We start from the raw sequence: 20,420 nt of genomic DNA, 5'->3' as shown, positions 1-20,420 counted from the left end.
AGGTTGAACATTCTGATCAAGGTGACAGAGCCAGTAAGGAACACAGCAGCTCGCTGATCCACGTACCAAGGAGCCTTCCTCCTCCTGTCACAGGAGCCAGATTCCGTGAACCCAAGGTTACACCATAAGGCCTGAAGAAAAGATGCCAGTTGATAGTGGTAACAGCACAGAAAGGGCTCTCTGGAGTCGTTCTTTATTTGAAAATCATTTTTATCAAAGTAAAAACATAAAAAAAAAATCAACAAAACCGCTAGCAGCCCATTCCTTCCATGCTACCGCGGCTCTGCCTTACAGCAATCACTTCCTAGGTGAAGCTGTTGACAGCCTACACCCCAAGCAAGGGTGGAGAGGTGGCTTTGCAGTTAAGGGCGTGCAGTGGGTGGGGTTCGGTTCCCAGCACCCACACTGAGTGGCTCACAATCACCTGGAAATAACAGTTCCAAGGGATCTGACCCTCTGAGCCCCCAGACCCATACCAAACACATAGCTCTATCTCACACGGAGCTTTAGACAGGAAAAGGCTTTCCCACCTGCCTCTCTCCATTTCACCCGAGCCCAGAGCACACCTACAGCTCCCTTCTATCCATCCTCTGTCTACAATTCATGTTTTAATCAAGGGCCAACACTGGCATTCACAAAACTTTGAGGCTCTCTGACTGTCGGTCACTGACTCGTGGCACAAACCACAGTAAAAGAAAATGTGCTAGCAGTCAACACTTTCACAAAAAATTGAAACCTGAATTTCTAGTGTGAACTTGCTGGAGGCGCTCCTGTTTACATGTGTTCCTGCCGCATATCAATCTTATACATTAAGGTAGAAGAAAATGTCAGTACCTCTAAGTGTCTTTAACCTTCTCACATTCCGTGCACATCTCTTCTGAATCCCTTTCTGTTTGGAGCTGTCACGACTGATTTTGTTGCTTTTCTTTTGTATAAGAAGATCGTTCACTGAAGCACCCAGGTATCAGCAAGGAGGGAATTCTCAAAGTGCTTTGTTGTGGTCTGCGGAACTTTCTTCCAAGCCGCTGATCCCGTCCTACAGGTTTGGATGCTATTCTCTCTTGATCTTAACCAGAAGGTGTCCACAGGCCTTCTGACCGACCAATCTGGACTCACCTTCCTTCCTTTCATGATTTCACAATGATTGTCTAAACCAAGGGGCTGCTGTCGTCCAGTCAGACCAGCATGGATAAGGACCGCCTGCTCAGGCTATGGCAACTCCATCAGGACCGAAGTCTGGCCAACAGTGACTGCAGGGTGCTGTCCACTGTGAGACACACCTGGCTTTAGACTCATTAAGTTGTGAAAATGGTTATCCGAAAGCCAATCCAGCCCTCGTAATATGAGGCAGTTTTTCCTTTCTCAAACAACCTTCCCCATTGATTTTTCTCAAATGTCCCCAAAGAAATCCCTTCCCATATCCTTTTCTAACTGTGTGCAAAACTGACTCGGACAATCTATTCGTTCCCTTCCTCTTCTTCATATCGTACCTTCCCAGTGACCCCATTGCTTGCAAGGCTTCCTTCTGGCTGAAGCCGGGGACTTGCCTCTCTGCCTCCTGAAGCCATATTGCCCTGTTCTTGATTCACTTGCTTCCTTCGGCAGCACTCATCTCCAGCATCTTCTTAAGGCAGAACATTGTGGATCAGTTTTTAAAGTTTGCTGATTTAAAGTGTCTGATTTAGTCTTTCTTCACACTGATCGTTTTCATACAGAATTCTGGGTTGACTATAACTGTCACCCAGTTTTATAAACATTGATCCATGATCTTCTCCATTCTGAGGTCACCCTTGAGAAGTCTGGTATAATTCCTCCTCCCTGTCTTTCAGAGGAGCCCCATTTGTTTTATTTAGACTCTGGATCCTTATGCCTTTTTTTTTTTTTTTTTTGCATGAGAATAGTGATTTTAATTTGACCTAAGTATGGGTCACTTTTGAGAACTCAGTTAACTTTTGATTTGAAGAAATGGCTTCAGTCTTGGCAAATTTCCTTCCACTTTTTTTGTCCTTTCTTCCTCATCCTTCTCTTTCTCTGTTTTGAAACGCATATTAATCCAATCCATGGTTGATCCATATGCCTTGATACATTCTCTAGTTCTCTGGCACTTCCTATTTTTCATTTCTTAATTCTGTTGTTCTGATTTTGGTAGCCTTTCTTCAACCTTTATGTCTGAATCCTTCAATTTTTATTTTCTCAATTGCAGTTTTAGATGTCAGGCTTTCAATTTATTGCTTTATAAAAATATTCTCATATGTAAAGAGATAACATTAATTTGTAATTAAATTTAAAATGTTTTAGGCTTCATATATATGCTCTGCTGCTTGCAGCTTGCTTGCTTTATCCTGTTTATTTTGGTCTTTCCTTTCACTTTAAGGCTTTTCTGAGTTGATGAATTTTGACTATTTGTGCATATATTTTTTTAAAGCCACTGGGCATTTTCCGCAGAAAAGAACCAAGGCTTCTTGAAGAAACGGCTAGTTCCACGCAGGGTAGGAAGTGTTCAAGGTGAGCCTAGACCATCCTGTCATTCCAGAATGCTAGAATGTCACATTAACTCAGTAGAATTGAGTAGAGGGGCCCTGGAATTTGACTTGAAGAGGACCCCCATTGCAACAGGTGGGATAGTTATGACAAATAACAACAGCCATGGACTGACACACATCCACAAGTGTAAATTCATGACTCAGAAATAATACTAATAAGTAAAAGAGGCTGAGGATGCAGCTCACTGGTAGCTTAGTGTTGGAAAGCTCTGGGTTCGGTCCCTACATAGCACTGCATCAACCAGGCATGGAGGTGCAGATCTATTATCCTGGGACTTGGGAAGTAGAGGCAGGAGGATCAGAACTTCACCAACATCTTTGGCTACATAGTGAGTTCAAGGGCAGCCTGGAACATGTAAGACCCTGTCTCAAAAGATAGATAGAGAAATAGAGGGATGGATGGATGGATGGATGGATGGATGGATGGAGATAGATAGATAGATAGATGAATAGATGGATGGATATATGGATGGATAGATAGATAGATAGATAGATAGATAGATAGATAGATAGATAGATAATGCACTATTGAAAGGTGCTAGCACCCCGTTCCTCATTAGAAAGCTAGTACGTAATAGCAGAGTGGTGAAAATGTATAGTACATGCTGTGCCACAGAGTGTCAAGTTGGTATATTGACTCAGTTGGAATCACTTGAGGAATTGAAACTTCAGAAAGGGCCGTTTGGCTTTACTTTTCCTACAGGTGGCAAACCATAAAGAATTTTGTGGCCCAGGAGCCCTCCCTGAACCAGGATAGGACAATAGCTTTCATTGCCAGAGAATGGTAGTAATTAGGACAGTAATTAAAATAAATAACTCATTGGAAACATTTATCTCCAATTAGCTTTTATACACCACCATATATCTTAGTGCCATATCTAAAAATTTAGACCCTGGTTCAAAGGCCCATTTATTCTATCATGCCTCCATAAACTCACTGTACTTTGTTTAAAAGTATAAAAGCATCTTGCTTTGATCAGTTATTTGGATCTTATTGTTGTGTAGAAGAGATCTCTAGGTATGTGTTAATCATGAAAACGTATGGCTTTCTCTGGTTCATCAGCCTTGTGGTTTTTTTGTTTCCCCTTCAGCCAAAGCCCACAGAAGAAGCCCAGGGAATGGAGAGGGGTTGCCATTCTCTTCTACATTAGCATGTGCTTTTCTTGCCAGGCTAAAGCAATTTAAGGCAGGGAAGCTTTGTCTCCAACTGTCAAGGAGTATGGTCCATCATGCTGTTGCCTTTGCCAAGGCTGCAGCAGTTGGGAGCTTGCTCATGTCTGGAAGGGTAAGAAGCCACACACCAGGCCGGAAGAAGGGTGGAGCTATAGACGACAAGGCCCTCCCCAGGTAGTCACACCTTCAGCAGAACCCACCACCTAAAGGGCTCACAGCCTGCCAAAACAGCCACCACCCAAGGACAACACATTCTAACCCGAGCTTGTGGGAGACACTTAGCAGACATGTTGTCGGGTAATGGAAGAGCAAAGAAATTTGCTTGTAGAGGCAATCTAGTCAATATACTGTAACACTAAAGAATGGGTGGATCTAGAGAGTGATCACCGATACTCACAACAAGGCTCTCTGTACATCCTGAGGGAAGTACCTAATACCTATGCAGTAACCTTCCCCGAGTCCAAGCTGACGAAGCTGCTAAGTTTAACAACCAACGTACACACGATACGGGGACAGAACATAAACCATAGCACCAGATTATAGCCAGAAAAGTTGAGAAACTCTTAGACAAATGACCAGGTTTCCTCAATAGATGAATTATTCAAAGAAAGAAAGCAAAGAAACATTGTTTAAAGGGACTTAAGAGACATTTTAACAACTTGCCATGTATCTGGATCCTAATTGAAACAGAGCTGTTTTAATTTTTTCTTTTCCTTTCGACAGTCCTGGGGGATAGCTTCGGACACTCCAGGCATTAGCTCTACCGCTGAGCAGTGTCCCCAGCCTGCTACTGAAATTATATGAGACAATTAGGGAAACTATAGGTATTTAGTGATATAAAATCTCTTTAATCACTTAAAAATAATCTTATTGTATAGAAATGCATAGTGAAGTACTTTCTTTTTGTTTTTGTCTTGTTTTGTTGCCCAGGTGAGCCTTGAACATGAGGTTGGCCTTGAATGTGAGGTCATCCCGCCTGTCTGCTGGGATTATGAGTGTAAGCCATTCTCTCTCCTCCCTCCCTCCCTTCCACCCTTCCACCCTCGCCTTTTCCTCCCCTTTATTTCTTTCAACTTCATCTTCTTTTCTTTCTTTTTTTTTTTCTTTTAAATAATGCTGGAGATGGAATTTAGAACCTTGCCCATCCTAGGCAAGGACTTTTCCCCTGCATTTCATCTCAAGCTCTGCATCCTGAAATCATAGCTGGCACGATACATTCGAGATTTGCTTCAAGTCATTTCTGACAGGGAAGCAGGAACCATGGATGATTTGAGTGTCATCATGAGCTACTGAGCGTTTTGGGTTCATTGTGCTATCCTGTTTTCTTGTATGAATACTATTTTGCATGATGAACAATTGCTTTTGTTTTAAATATCAAACATTGGAATCTTTGTGTAGACTTCTTAGGTGTTTATGGGGTCTCTCTCCCTTAAGCTTTCTCTCAGCAACCCTGTCTCTATCTTACTCTAGAAGTCTGGTCTCTGAACTCACTTAGTTTTTCCAGCAAAGACTCCTCCAATCTCTGGCTTGGGAGTAGGGTAGGGTGAATAGATTTAAACTTGAGTTCTCCATTCTAGCCCACAACCCATGAGTGCCCTCTGTTCTTCCTACAGAACTAAACATGAACTCTCCATTTGGACTCAAAGAGGTCACAGCTTCTTTTATTGGGTGACGGAGATAGATGAGAAGACCCGAGTTCCAGTCTCTCCATTTAGAGAATTTTAATCAGTGTCCTATCTTAGTTGTCTTTATTCTACAATGCCCAGCACCTCAAGCCTGAGATTTTCCTGGAGACTCGGCTTGCTTCCTTGCCACACCCTGCTCTGCAAGTTATTAATGCCTCTTAAGTCAGGATGATCCTTCTATCTACTTCTATTGCCCAGAAAGATTGGATTTCTTCTCCACGGACATGGTCCCTCTCATTCTCTCTGTTGTGTGAATGTGTACGTATTCCAACTTCCCACGTGCCTTTGGTGGGGCTCTGTAAAGAGGTGGAGATAGGCATGCACTGTGCTGCCAGCATCATGATGAATGTTTTACACTTGGACGGCCCCCAGAAATTCCAGGATGGTGATCTCAGGTAACGGCATGGCTGTGTGGTTTCTGTGCTAGGAGGAAGAGCAGGCAGACCATCAGGACGTGAATGTGTGTGCCTTGGCCTCTCCCCTAGACACATCAGAGGCTGTCACAGATGAGCACTTAGCACAGTACCACCTGAACGCTGCGTTTACCACTGACAGTGTCTAACCTACCAACAAATCTAGGGACTCCAGAGTGGAAGATGTGAAGTAGGCTGGGACAGTGTCTGTCCAGGTCTCCCAAAAGTCCCACTATGTGTTTTGGTGTGTATATATGCCAACATTATTTGTTTCTGTGCATACAAGCCTTCTGGCACCCCAAGATCATAACACTGTAGCAAATTAGGCCCCGGAACTGCACTGTGGAAGGTCATCCATGAGTGCCTGCTTGCTGAATTCAAACTAGCTTCACGCTGGCCTCCCAGCCCCCAGCACAGCAGATCACAGACCTCCTTTGTGAAGATTCCGTAACTATTAGTCCGGTTATGCTGATAGTGACCATAGCAGCTGAACTGACTTGATTTCCCTCCCTTGCCCCTCTCCTTAGCCCCTGCCCCCACTACCCTTACACACAGACACACACCTGCTATAGCATTTGAGGATTGGGAAGGAGGTGGAGATTTCAACTTTCCTTAAGGAACAGTCGTTTACATTAACTGCTTAATAGGGCTTAGATTCTTAGAAGTCCCTTTAATGGACACCGGTTTTCGTAAACTGTTTGCATTTAGATTTCTTTTTAAGCACACGTCAATTATTTAAAGTATCAATAAAACACCGAGGTTTAAATTTGCTTGAATCACACTCTGGGGCACAGCAGACAGCTTTGTGTCTCCTCCCCTGTCGGTGCAATTGTATACCTCATTTTCAGCCTTTGGATGCTGCTGAAAAGCTTGTCATAGTCAATACCCGGGCCAGGGACTGAGGTTCCCCCAAAAAGATGTGCCAGGTCACAGGACAGAGTGAGTACTTAAAAACCAAAGCCAACGTTTTCTACTCAGGCCAGGCAGCTGACCAGAAGCCCAAGTCCCCCACCAGCTGAGAACTGGATGGGCTGCCCCAACCTCTCACTTAGGCCAGACAGTGTCTAAAATAGTTAACAATAGCATCAAATGTATTAACCTTCCTCCTTGGTTCCTGAATTTCAAGGTTAAGCCCCATGGAGACATGATGGTGAAGGTGGGTTCTGGGTGCTCTTGGAGTTGGTTTGAGGGTACTTTAGAGAACCCCACTGAAGCTGACCACCTCCCACTCCAAGCGTGAGCTCTGGGGTGCCACAGGTCTCTTGTCTGTCCTAAGACCACATCAACACTGAACTGGAAGAACCAAATCCCAGGCCCTAGTCCTTAGGTAGTTTGAACATCCAAAAAGGTGCATGGCTTATGCCCTGCTGACCAGCTAGTGAGGAGGCCGGGGAGGCAGAGCCAATGGGGTAACACCCCACATAAGTCTTTCTTGACATCCTTTAGCAGTGGTCCCTAAATTTAGCTGCCCATTGCAATTGCTTGGGAGCTTTTGAAAACCCCAGTGTCCAGACTACCCCAGAACAATCAAACAGAAATTTCTGAGTCACCAGTTTCTGTCAAAGCTCCCCTAGCAGGTCCAGGACACAGCCAAGGGAGCCTCATTTCTATTCTAATTTCTGGTAACCAGCTGTGAAGCCAGAAATCACACCTCTGTGGTCCAAGCATGACTGATTCCTCTGTGGGTCACCTTTATATAGAAGTCAGCATGCCTGACGGTTCTCAGGTGAAACCATGGCCCTATGTGACCCCGCCACCTTAAGATTCCCTTCCTGTCCTCCATCCCTCTTCCATTGCCCGCCTCAAGCCTCTCCATCGTCATCACTCAGCTGGATAATTACACCTGTCCCTTGACTGATCCCTCCATGACTCCAGTCCCTGCCCTGCGCTGGGCCAGGTGACATAAATGACAAGTCTATTTGTGTCACTCCACTGCTTAAAATTCATTAATGAATCTCTCTTGCCTTCCAAATAATATGTGGATACCCCACCCCCAGCTCGGCAGTGAAGACCCCTCTCTCTCCAACGGCCTCACCCCTTACCTCCTACCCTTTGCTCCTGGCCCCCTGCCCCAGTGTTGCATGTTATCTCATTCCTCTGTTCTCTCCCTTTGCTTCTCGGCAAACACAGCCTTTGAGCAACGCCTCTCAACGGCCTTGCAGACTTTGCTGGGCCCCGGGGGTTCCTCTTTCCTCCGGATCACCCCTCCCATGCTCACTTCTCACAGCTCTGCCATTATTTCTTTGCCTCTCACTCTTCCTGCCTTTAGTCACTCTCTGGTGCCAGCTGACCTCCATTCGCAGAGACCGTGAGAGAGCAAATCAAAAGCAACCGCCTGGTGCTCAGGGCAGGCCCCCTGGTTCAACTGCCTCGCACTTGTTTTGAATCTCTAGGCTGGCTCCCCCATGTCCTGACCTGTCTGGTTTGGCACTTTGGCTTGGTCTCCTATGGATGCCAATTAGAAGTTAGTCTCTGGGCTGGCTGCTTGCGAGCATGGGTTGCTGACTCGGAGAATTCCGCATGCCTTGCCTAAGCCTGGGCTGCAGGGACGTGCCGTGTGGCACCCCTACAGGAAAAGGAATCCTACACCATCTCTCATCTACGCCATCTCACACGTGTGCATTCCTCAAGGCAAAGAAATGGGCTTCCCCTTGAGAACACAGAATCCAAGCACCATGCTGCAGGGACTCTTCTCGTCACTGTGGTCACATCCCTGGCAGAAGCAACTTAAGGGAAGAAGGATTCATGTGGCTCCCGACCCATTGCCAGAAGGTGTATAGTCCCTTACGGTGGGGAAGGCACGAAGAGTACTGTGAAGGCTGGGGCTATGTCTGAGGCTCCTCACATCTTGATGGATCAGGAAACAGAGATGGGACCAGACTCAAGACTCAGGCTTTATCTTTCAAGGCCCAAGTGACCAGGTAAAGATAAAACATTGGTTCTCAATCTGTGGATCCCGACTCCATTGGGATCAAATAACCCTTTCACAGGAGCTGCATAGCAGATAGCCTGTATATCAGACACTTGTATTACCATCCATAACAGTAGCAAAATTACAGTTATGAAGGAGCAACAAAGATAATTGTATGGTTTGGGGTCATCACAACATGAGGGACTGTATTAAAGGGTTGCAGCATTAAGACAGTTGAGAACCACCGTCTTACAGTTTCCTCAAACCCCCCCCCAACAGCGTCACCAATTAAGATCAAGTATTAAGACCCTTGAGCCCATGGGAGATGTTTCACTTTCAGCCTATAGTGTACATAAGCCTAGGCCTGGCTTGCAGAGGAAATTCACTATATGTTTATCAGTGTTGGATGAGCAAGCTGGCTTAGGAAAGGTATGCATTAATGAACTCATGGCATTTCCTTTCAGCATCCCCTAGTTCCTCTGATTCCTCCTTTCCAAGGCATATCCTTTATGCGCTTAGATGTTTCCTCCGTGTCCAGCCAAGAGGCAAAAAAGTCACTGAGGGTGTGGACCGGGTTGGATGTAAGGAGACCAGAAGGTCAGACTAGCTCACGGAGGAGGTCTCTGCTCTCCTAACTGCTTGCTGCTGCAAAATCCCATGCTAAACAGCCCAGCGCTTGATTAACGCCCGAGTTCTAACTAGACTGTTTGCATCCATCATCATCTTTCCCTGGAGTCAGAGACTCTGCTTTCCGAATACCCTCAACCTCCCCAATCAACGCTGGTATTCACTAAGTGCCCAACGAATGCTGGATGGTTAAGACAGCTTCTGGACAGGGGAATGGACGCTCAGCGCCACCCCCCCATTGAAGAAGAATGGCTGCCCTTTCTCTGTAACGTTCAGCCTCAGCAGGGATGGTTCGGCATCTGTTTCTCAATCTGGGATAACTGTTCTGGATCAAGGAGTCCCATTAAAAAGCCTCTTGGAGCACTTAGGGAATTATGCTTGGGGAGCCTTTCTTGGCAGCAGATAATAAATCAATCACAGCTCAACGAAAACGCTGAGATGGACCAGGACCTCTCAGGCCAAGCAGAGAAAAGACCCAGAGACACCATTTCCCTGGAGGCCCAAACGCTGGGATTCTCCTGTGGAATTCGGCTTTGTGCTTAGAAGGACTCTCTGGCCCTATTTGCCCTGCAGCGTCCCCTTTTTAGCCCTGAGAGTTCTGCATCTTAGCCAAGCCCCCAGTCCCAGCCAACAGGGGTCTGGACATTCTAGCCTGCTGCCCCCTCTCTCTTTCCTTGTCAGCTTCACAACACAATGCAAGAGATCTGTGTGCACCTCCATGCGGGAGTGGTCTGCACCCCACTTCCACGTGTCTTCCCAGCCGTGGCTTTGATGGCAGGGTTGTAATAGCATGACCGGGAGAAGAACAAGGGGGCCCCTGCAGTTGATCCTAGGACATGGTTAGCTGTCCTGCTACTTGCACTGACTAGTTCCCAGCTTCCAAATACAGGGCAGCACAAGAAGGGAAGAGAAGCAAGGGTACCTGAAGCAGGGAGACGTTGGCGAGGCTGAGTCTGAAGAGGTAGTTCCTGTGAAAACAGAACAGAAATCATAGTCAGTCTGACTCGGCAGGGAGGGCCTTGGAAGACAAGTCCAGGCCTCATGGGGTACCAGGAACATGTTTTCTGCAGGACTTAGGGTGAGCCAAGAGAGAGCGTCACCTCTGTCAGTGCATTGAACCTTCACCCAGCCTGGCAGTAGCTATTAGAGATTCTATTTTACAGGAGGCAGGTAACCCAATGGCCCAAGTCACAGAGCTGGTGGGTCAAAGACTTGGGGTTAACCGGCAAACGTCATACCGTATCTGCTCCTGGCTGACCCAGCAAGAAGGGAGGAACGACCTGAATCCACTGTCACACCAAGCTACTGGGATGCCACTGTTTTGGGCTAAGTTCTCATAATAGGCTCAAAAGGGCCAGACTGAAAAATCAAAATGGAGTCACTGATGCTCGTGTCAAATGTTCATCATTAAAGCAAAACTGACCTTCAGAGGAATTAAAAAAAGAAAATGGCTACCTTCCCAGCCAGGCTGGCTTCAGCTGCCATGACAGTGAAGGGCTCTCGGCTTTGAGTCTCACACAATGAAAGTCACGTGACGTGACTATGGTTCTTCTATTTTTTTTGTCTCCCTGTGTCCAGTTTACAGGGAAGGTAATTTTGAAATGACTGGCCTACTTTGTGTTGTTTCCACTATTTTTGCCTTTCCCCTCTCTGTCTGTAAAGCCGGCTACTTTGGCCAACTCCACCAGGTTCTAGAGTCAAGATAAATTCAGTTAACATCTGTAGACCAAGTGGCTTTGCTTAGTTTGTGACCTCGCCTTTCCTAACCAGGAGCTGTTCAACTGAAGATGCAAGGCCTTCTGCGGGGATGCAGATGGGCCTCCCATATAGGCCCTGGGGTTGTGTTCAGCTTTATCTCTCTTTAGCCAGTGATTCTGCATTTGCCCTTTTCCATGGCCTCTCCCTGGACTGCTGTCTCCCCAGACCAGCCAGCACAGCACTGTCATCCTCTACACCACTTTCATATAACAGTTGGTGGCTTACAAGCCTTAATTATGATGATGATGATGATGATGATAACGCCATCAGACACTCATCGATAATTTAGCATCACCACTGTTCCTACTGTGCTTGATCTCTGCAGTCAGGGGGCCAAGACTTAGAAGTTGGGGGTCAGGAGGGTGGTAGACCCACTGAGGCAGGGTGGCAGGAAAAGGAGGTCAGATTTTGAGAAGACACCTTGTAGCTGAGGGATGTAGGATCCCTGGCTCCACCGTTTGCCGTGTCCCGGTAGGCCTCAGCATCTATGTCTGTGAAATGGAGAACTAGTTCATGCCTGGCTTCTTCATGGTCCCATGGAGACACGGTAAAAGGCTTTATTAATGGCAAACAGATGTGGCTTGGCTCTTCTAAAGAATCCTCTTTTCTTCTTCTATCTGCCTTTGGCCATCCCTCTTTGGGTTCCTGGACTTTTTAGGAATAATTAATCTAGGAAGTTCTGGCCACCTCAGCTGTGCTGAGAAGGAATGAGGAGAGACTGGGCCAGAAAGGGAAGGAGGGGCCCTGCTGAAGGAAGCCAGGGGTGGGAACGGGACACTTCAGGCTGGGAGATTCTTCTCCATGATTTGGCCGCTGGCCCAGGAGAAGCTGAGCACAGCTTCTCTGCTGGCCTAAGGCGGGGTGGCCTTGCCCATGACCTTGGCTCTAAGCCTCTCTCCGGGTCCTTGGCAGAGCTTCCTGGCCTCCATACCCCTAGCTCGGGGACAGATGGGCACCAGCTTGTGGCTCTGCCCCAGCTGTGTGCTCAGGTAACTTAGGCATCTGCTCACAGCTTTAACAAATTAGGGGAAACATCACATCACTCGATTCATTTTTATCCCATCAGAAATCATTCATCATAAGCATCTCCGCCTGCTCTTAGGAAGATGAGAGAGAGCGTGAGAGCAGGAAATGTCTTCATCCCGCCCAGCTCCCGATCCCATAGGGAATAATGCGGGCTATAAATGGATAAAAACATTTCCCAGCCTGAATTCCAGAGGTCTGGGGGTGTTGGGGAGAGAGGGAAAGGGAAAAAAAACATACAGAGGAGAAAGAAAAGTGCTCAGAAAAAAAACAAGAGTGGGGGATCAGAAATGGCCAAGATTCGGGACACTGGCTCTAGGAGCAGAAGCTAGGGAAGGTCTTCCCTCTCCATCTGAAGGCAGAAGCTGGGCTCAAAGGTCCAGGAGAAGCTGCAGAAATAAAACAACCGCCTTTTGCATGGGGGACCCAAAGTGCAGCCAGCGGGGCAGTGTGGGCAGTGGGGCAGAGCCACCTACGGCAGGTGGCAACCTCTCTGTGGCTGTTTCTCCATCTACAATAAGGGAGTGATCACAGCAAATGCCCCCGGGGCTGACAGAGAAGTCCCGCTCACTCTCCCCATGCCTGGTTCACTGAATTTGCTGGCTTACCTGTCGTGCGGTGTGGTACATGTGTGTCGTATAACTTACTGCACAGTCATGCATAAAATCATGCGTGCGGCTGTCATGCTTTCTTGAGGTTCAGAGTCTAGTCCTGGGACCCTAGTCTGGGGTATAAAAGGTGCGTGTGTATGTTGCTTGGTTTGTTTATTTTCAGCGTTCATTGCATTTTGATTTATTGTGTGTGCATGTGGTTGTGAATGGGTATGTGTGCATATGAGCGTGTGAGTGTCATGGCATGCAGGTAGCGCCTGAGGCTTGAACTCAGATCATCAGGTTTGGCAGCAAGCTCCTTTACTCTCTGAGCCACTTGTTTGCTTTGCTTTTTCATTTTTGGACACGAGGCCTCACTATGTAGCCTGGGCTTGTCTTGACCTCGAGGTGATCTTCTGCCCCGGCCCTGCTAATGCTGGGATTTCAGATGTGAGTCGATATACTCAGCTCAAAGTGCTAGCTGGTAAAACCTTAGCCAGGAGAAACCTCGCATGAATGCCAGCTTCTGGATTGCATTTCTGCACTGTGGTTATATGTGATGTGCCGCGGGCAGGACCCGGGGGCAGGGGTGTGAGATCTCTCTTGTAGTTCAGAGGTTCCTACCTCTCTTATGGGTATTATTTCTCACAGCTGTGCATCAGTGGGGGAACTGTATCAAAATAGAGAGCAAAACAACTATCTGCTTTACTGAGAAAGAAATCCTGTACTCTGGCCTGCCGGCCTCTGAATAACCAGCCTCTCGGAGAGTACCAGGCACCCCTAGAGAGACCTGCTGGTGTGAGGGGGTGGCCTTTGCTCTCACTGAATACTCCTTTGTAGCTGGCATGTCACACTGTACCACATGCAAGGCTGCTACAAAATAATTGCTTCATACAGAAAAATTTTAAATGCTTTTAATCCCTGGGAAGATGGCCATAGACGAGGAAACCGAGACTCCAGGTTTACCCGGAACATGGACCCAGCTCAGGACGAGAGCTTTGTGGGTGATTCACCGCCTCTTCATACAGCAAACAAAAGAGGGAGAACCGAAGTGCAGGTAGGACCAATGGCAGCGTTGCCTGGAAGTGTCCTTCCCAACTACACAAGCTGAGTCAGAATCTCACGCGCTTACTGGTCCTAGTGCAGACCCTGGTGTCAAGAGGCCTGAGTTCAAGTCCCAAGTGTGTGTCTGCTTGCTGTGTGGGGTTGAGTCGGACTGTTTTCAACTCGCTTGTTGGAGCAAGGTTGGGCCTATTCCTAGAGTTTCCTACCCAGGAAGCTCAAATATTGCCTTTCAGCAAGTTCCTGGGAGTGGTGGGGGATGCTGGCCCACGAACCCATTCCCTGCTAGCCTCATCTCTAAGCTCATTGCTTCCAAAGCTGGCGGTGAATGATACATGATAGCTAGCTCCTCCAACTCTGCCTGGAAGCCTGAAAGATGAGGCTTTCCTAGAGAGGTTTAGCTTCTGGATCCGGATCTGGACAACGGGGACAAAGGTGGGCAGGCCATCGAAAATAGGCCCTTGATAGAAACATATGGCCTACTCATGCAGCCAACTGGCCAGCAGGGGGCTCCTGGGCACCTCTAACTGGGCCAGTCATAGGGCAGAGAGGGCAGAAGATAGAAGCAGGTGTCCTTGCTCTCACTACCCTAACAGCTTTTGAAGAATGACCCTAGCTGAGACTGTGTGGCCGAGGGTCACCCCTTTCCCCTCAACTCCACTAACTTCCCCAGATGGCGGACAGCCATTAACACAAACGGGGCCTGGCACAGAGGACAGGGACTCCGAAGACCAATGTGTCCACAGTACACTCACCCCAACAGTATCTCCTCTACCCGATTCCAAGTGCTCCCATCTCCTCCCCCTACTCTCCTGTACCCTGTTACCTAGCTCCCACGATGAGCTGGTTCCTGGGAGGATCAAGAGCAAGCTGAGAGAAATCCTGGACCCCGGGGTAGGTGAAGTTGGAGACCCATGGCTTCAGATCTGGTGGAGAGAGAGAAAGGCCCTTCTGTTACTGGTTGGACCATGCTTTCAGCTCTACCAGCGCCAAACCGGGGAAGCTCGGTGACAGCTGCGGTGGGGTATAGGGGTGAAGCCCCCGGGACACCTGGGTTCCGCCTGCCCACCTCCATGAACAGCCAGCCTTGGGAACTCAGTGACTAGAGTACTGTCACTATTTCTGTCTCTGGGGAAAGGGCTCTGCCCTGAACAAAGGAAAACCTATAATCACCCTCCATTCCCCCAGAGACCCTAAGCAGCCACCTCTATATACATCCTGTGTCTGCCCCTCCAGCTTCCAGGCTCCACTCCCTTCTCTCTCCCCAGACCTCACCCCAGTGCAAACCACTGTCCTTTGCCTAGTCTGGTGCCGACAGCTTCCTAACTGGCTGGCCACCCATACCTGTCCCTCCGGTTCACTTCCCTCAAGGGAACTAGAGTGATATTTCTAGAATGCACATGTAGCTATGCCAGCCTCAGTTTAGATCCCTTTCCAGAAACCCCAAACATGCCTTAATTCCTGTGGCTTTTGGGTTCGTGTCCCACTGACCTCCCCAGTTAATTACCTGGCACTCATTGTGTGATTGTCTAACCATCGGTTGAAATTTGCTTAAACGATTCACCGAAGGCACTCTAACCTAAAACGTTTCATACTTCCCCAATCCATTCCAGAAGGCCCACAGACCTCTGTACCCCAGGACCCCCTTTAATAGTATAGTCCTGCCACCCCCACCTCTTCCAAGACATCCTTGGCTTCGCCCAGTAGGATTGAAGAGGCTCTGGATGCTTCTTCTGCCTGCCAGTCTTACCCCACTGCAGTGTGGGCTCGGCCCAGTGGTTTGCCCTGGCTCCAGGTGAGATCTTGCTGTCAGGGCCTCCAGGTCTCACCTGTACAGCCGCCTTTGAGCACACGAATGAATAACCTTCAACTCCTTCTCCTAGGGGGACCATCAGGCTTTCTAATAAGACATCACTGAGGTGGGAGGGGCAGAGGTTCTGTGGTCTGTGTCTACCTCTGTCTTTGAGAAAGCTTTTCATGGGGACCAGGTGAGCAGAGAACAGACCCCATGGGCTGACGATGGATGGGAACTCCTTGGCTTTTCCCCAGTCCCTCTGCTGGAGACTCAGATCTCCCAGGTTGATCCATACCTGAACTCTTGCCTGCCCCTGCTGGGGAGGTGGGGCTGGCACCAGCAAGGAGCAAGTAGGCAGAGGATTTTCATGCTGATGAGGAAGCCCCATGCTTTCTATCCACTGTGAGCAACTGTCTCAGAAGGGCCAGATGTGTGTGTGTGTGTGTGTGTGTGTGTGTGTGATCCAAGGGCTATAAATCATTGCTCATTATCCTTCCACTACAGAGTAAAAGCCGTCCTTCATTTCTGCACGACAGGCAAACACTTAATCACTCCCAGGAGAAAGGGAGGTTTTGCAAGTTGAATGTTTTTCAGAAAACTGTGACTTGCACGCTAAAGATAAATAAATAAATAAATAAATAAATAAATAAATAAATAAATAAAAAGGAGGAAATCCTGCTGCAAAATGAAGCAGAGTCTTTAGGCCCCAGCAGGTAACCACGGATTGTTAAGAAGTGTCATACAGACTCAATGGCGTCTGGGCAGTGTAAGGAGTTGAGTCTGAAGTCCAGTGGGCTAGTTTTCAGTTGACAGGAGCCATAGACAATCCTGGCAGCGATTAAATGGAGTGCTCACCTCCTCCAGGAAGACCCTCCTGGTTAGACTGTTTCCACATCCCCTCCCTGTTTGAGTCAGGTTGTATATCTTACTGTCACTCTGCCTGGGATGTGTGGGCCTCCTGCGACCATGTGATCCCTAACGGAAGCAAACAGGTTACCCTTTAAGTCCCAACTTCCCTGTGGTCCAGGGTATTTCAGGTGAAGGCAGCAGAACAGTAAGGGGTTGGAATGGCTGGTGTGCGGTAGACCCGTCTGAGAACTTAGCCCTTAGCTCTGTTTTCATTCAGGTCCCTTCTCAGTGGGGAGAGGAGAGGAGGAAACAGGGTCTGGGCTGGGATGACTGTGAGGAGGTGGAGGTGGGTGGAGGCCCCTTTCAGTTGCTGTCCCTCTCCCTGGGCCCTGAAGGAACTCACACAGTCAAGTGTAGGGGGACATGGCTGGGCGCGGTGCCGCGATCTCGGGGAGGCCTTGGGAACAGAGCCAGCCTCTTATTAACCAGGCAAAGGGGACCAGAGGGAGAGCTGTCTTTAAAACACCAGGCACGTTCTGAGCTCCGTGTGCAGCGGAGGCTCTGGACGGCGACTTTAAGAGAAAAAATGACATTCTCCGTGACGCGCCTGTGATTTTAATTATAGTCAATTCAATTACCCACTTTGTGGATTAACCACTGCCAGTGTTAAACTCCAGGCTGGCTTCTCCCTGCCATCTAGAAAGGGCATGCTGTGGCAAACAGAATAATACACAGGCCAAAGAGAAACCCAGGTGGGCCTCCTTAAAAGGAACCCACAGGAGGAAATTGAACCTTATGCAACAAAACGCTGCCAGTCTGCTTCAGCGACCGCCCTCCCGGTGCTTGGGGGTTATTCACAGATCTGTCAGGTGTCTGGGGGAGAGAAGGCAGCTCCCAGCTTCACGGTGGGATCACTCAGACCTGCAGCACAAGCTCTGAGGGTCTTAGAAGGGGTTGATGCTGAGCTGGGTTGGGACGGCTTCCCCAGAACAGCTTCTCACCCAGGGGACCTACTGTGTGCTTCCCAAAATACAGACGAGAGGAGGCCCAGGAAGCAGAGCTGATGTGAGCTCGGCTGGACTGGTGGAATGGAGGTATTGACCTTTGAGGAATCATAGGAGATAACTGAGTGCCCAGAGGAACTCTGAGGCCCCATAGCAACTGATTGGTGCCTCTGGCACCAAGCAGGGCCATAAAAATATGGTGAGCTTACCATGTATGAGTTGCTGGCCCCAGTCCCCAGGAAAACCTACATGCAAATGGACACAAGCATGCACACACACACATACACACAGGCATCAGAAGTCTAAGCGTGTGCATACCACACGTTTTGCTCGTGAAGACATTGCTAATTTACTATAATCCACTTAAGCCTTCAAAGCCAGGATCCCAGCTCAAACAAGCCAGCGTGAAGAAGACAGATGAAGTTTTCCTCGCCGAGAAGGGAACAGGCACACAGCTGGGAACCTGGACATCAGGAATGTCCCCAGCCGCCACCTCCCATCCACAAGCCACACCCTACCCCTCAAATCTCACACCAGCCTCAAACTTAGTGATCAATTTTCCATTCAGGTTTCCATACTACTTTCTGCCCATGGCAAGACCACTCTTGCAAGGCTGAGTGTCTGGTGGCTCGTCAGTGGTAGTGACAATAGGGGATTGACCCTGAGGCCTGCCTCTGAGAGTCTCTTTAGCCCCTAGGACTGGGTCTTCCTGTTCACCCTCCCCACAGGGTTATGACGATGAGGGACCCAGCCACTGCTGGTCAGAATTAAGAACCAGGACCAGCCTGGCAGTGGTGGCACACACCTTTAATCCCAGCTTTCAAGAGGCAGAGGCAGGAGGATCTCTGTAAGCCTGAGGCCAGCCTGGTCAACAGAGTGAGTTCCAGGACAGCCAGGGCTATACAGAGGAAACCTGTGTCAAAACCAACCAAACAAAACCCTGGCATTTTGTCTGCAAATTGCAGTGTGAGCTGCCACGTAGGTGGTTTCCATAGTATGGATGTGATTAGGGACATTCCGAAGGGTTAACGGGTCATGGGAGAGCAACCAGGCCTCTCTGGGGTTTCTGTTTTATTTTTGGTTATCGTCGAATGGCTGTCCTAATTTTAGAAATTGTGGAGAGCTTATGGACCGCCCCCCCCAACCCCGGGATACATCCAGTGATGTACACATCCGAGATTGGGAAACCCTCTAAGAGGCCACTCCCACGCTCTCCCTCGACAAGCAGGAGTGATGAGTCACCCGGGCCCCTTCTGCTGGGGGTTCCCAGGACTCCAACAACAGGCATCCCTGCATTCAGCTTAGAGCAAGGAGGACGCCGTCCAGGGAAGGCTCTTGCTCGGGAGTGAGTCATCTTTCTCCTGCCCTCAGAGGAGCCAAGAGAAGATCTGAGAACCTCCAGCGCTGAGACCACCAACCAATTCTGAGTTGCTCCCACTGGGGCGTCCATAACTTCCTCATTTATCCAAAAACCCCCAGTGAGAGCCAATAAATGACTGCTCTAGGGTAGGCGTGGGTGAAGGGCCTGAGTGAAATTATCTACTTTATCTGGAGAAATCAGAGCTCTCCAGCCCGCTGCTGCCTCGTCTTAAAGAGCTACCCGAGGAAGAGTCTCAGGACCTACAGGAAAGGCTTCAGACAACCTGGGAGGCCCTCGCAAGATCTGACCCAAGCCCGTGAGGACAATGGGGGGGGGCACTCTCACCTTCAAAGGCCACGATGGGGTGCTCCCTCTGGGTGCACAGCTGCTGCTCACTGCTGGACTCGCTAGAGATGTCCTGGGAGCTGGACAGGTGGGTCACCAACAGGGTCAGGCTGGGCAACAACAGCGACAAAGCCAGGGGTCCTGGGACAACCATGGTGGGCCTCTCTGCGGTCTTAGCTCCCGGAGGCAGGCCAGGGGGAAGATCTGTAGTGGAAAAACTCAATCTCACCAAGTGCTCTTTCCATCAAGGCCCACTTCTCTCTGACACCTCAGGGTTCTCAACAGCCCCACAGGGTTTTTTAAAGGTAAATTTATATTGTATTTATGTTACTCTACTCTCATAATGCAAAGTTATAGATCATATCTTGAAAGCTAATTTCCCTTGTAATGGTATTCTGGACAAAATTGACAAATTATAGAGCCTTTCCGACTATGATTCCAAATGCTTTAAAATTAGCTTTAATGATAAAGGTGGGATCCATTTAATAAATGGCACTGGAGCAATGAGCAGTCATGTGTAGAAAGAAAAGCCAGGACTCAAGTCCAATTTGGACCTCGCCTTTCATGCCAGGAAAAATTCAAATTGGATTCAGGATTTGAATGTTAAGGGTAAAGCCATGAAAACACCGTGCTTTGAGGAAAATTTGAACAGAAGCTTCAGACCTTGGAGTGAAAATCTACAACCAAAATCCAGACATCATCAAGGAAAATACTGACAAATTTGATGGCACTGAGTGAAAGTGTAAACCCCTTGCCACTTAAAAATAACATCAAAAGGCAGGTGGCAAAAGTTAGCCATGTTGAAATCCCAGGGGCTAAAGCAGGAGGATTGAAGATTTGTGGCCAGCCTGAGCTACCTAGTGAGACCTTCTTTTTGCAGAGGGGCTTGCAGACCTGAAGTGGACCCCAAGACCCACATTAAAAAAAAAAAGTTGAGAGTTTGTATTCCTCTTGTCGGGGAGGCAGTGATAGGCAGATACCTAAAGCTTGCTGGCTAGCCAACACAATCTATTTGGAAAATACTAGGCCAGATCAAACATTCTGTCTGAAAAGACAAGGTGGACAGCTCCTTAGAAAAGACGCCGAGTCAACTTCTGGCCTCTGCACACCCAGGTGAATATGACTGTTCATGCACACCCATGAACACACTCAAGACAAATGACAAACTTAAAAAAAAAATGTGGTTCTGATAACGAACAAGGAGCCGATAGCCCTAAGTATGCAAAGAACTCCTAGAAATAAAGAAAAAAAAAATGACCAATAATCCAGGAGAAAAAAAAAT

The 20,420-nt window shown here is 48.3% G+C and overlaps 1 protein-coding gene across 2 annotated transcripts in view; it reads right to left on the bottom strand.

Moving 5' to 3' along the window:
- The window catches only part of Sema5b (semaphorin 5B), a 119,935-nt gene that overhangs the window by 21,618 nt on the left and 77,897 nt on the right, over positions 1-20,420 (bottom strand). For both annotated transcript variants that reach the window (XM_060370320.1, XM_060370319.1), the window contains exons 2-4: positions 19,139-19,342; positions 14,612-14,711; positions 10,275-10,320 (exon numbers count right to left, since the gene is read on the bottom strand). In XM_060370320.1, the coding sequence (XP_060226303.1) occupies positions 10,275-10,320; positions 14,612-14,711; positions 19,139-19,292 (300 nt within the window). In that variant the 5' untranslated portion in view covers positions 19,293-19,342. The remainder of the gene's footprint in view (positions 1-10,274; positions 10,321-14,611; positions 14,712-19,138; positions 19,343-20,420) is intronic.

Source organism: Meriones unguiculatus, chromosome 17, assembly GCF_030254825.1.
Source record: "Meriones unguiculatus strain TT.TT164.6M chromosome 17, Bangor_MerUng_6.1, whole genome shotgun sequence".
Lineage (NCBI taxonomy): Eukaryota > Metazoa > Chordata > Mammalia > Rodentia > Muridae > Meriones > Meriones unguiculatus.
This window is presented reverse-complemented; position numbering and strand designations above follow the sequence as displayed.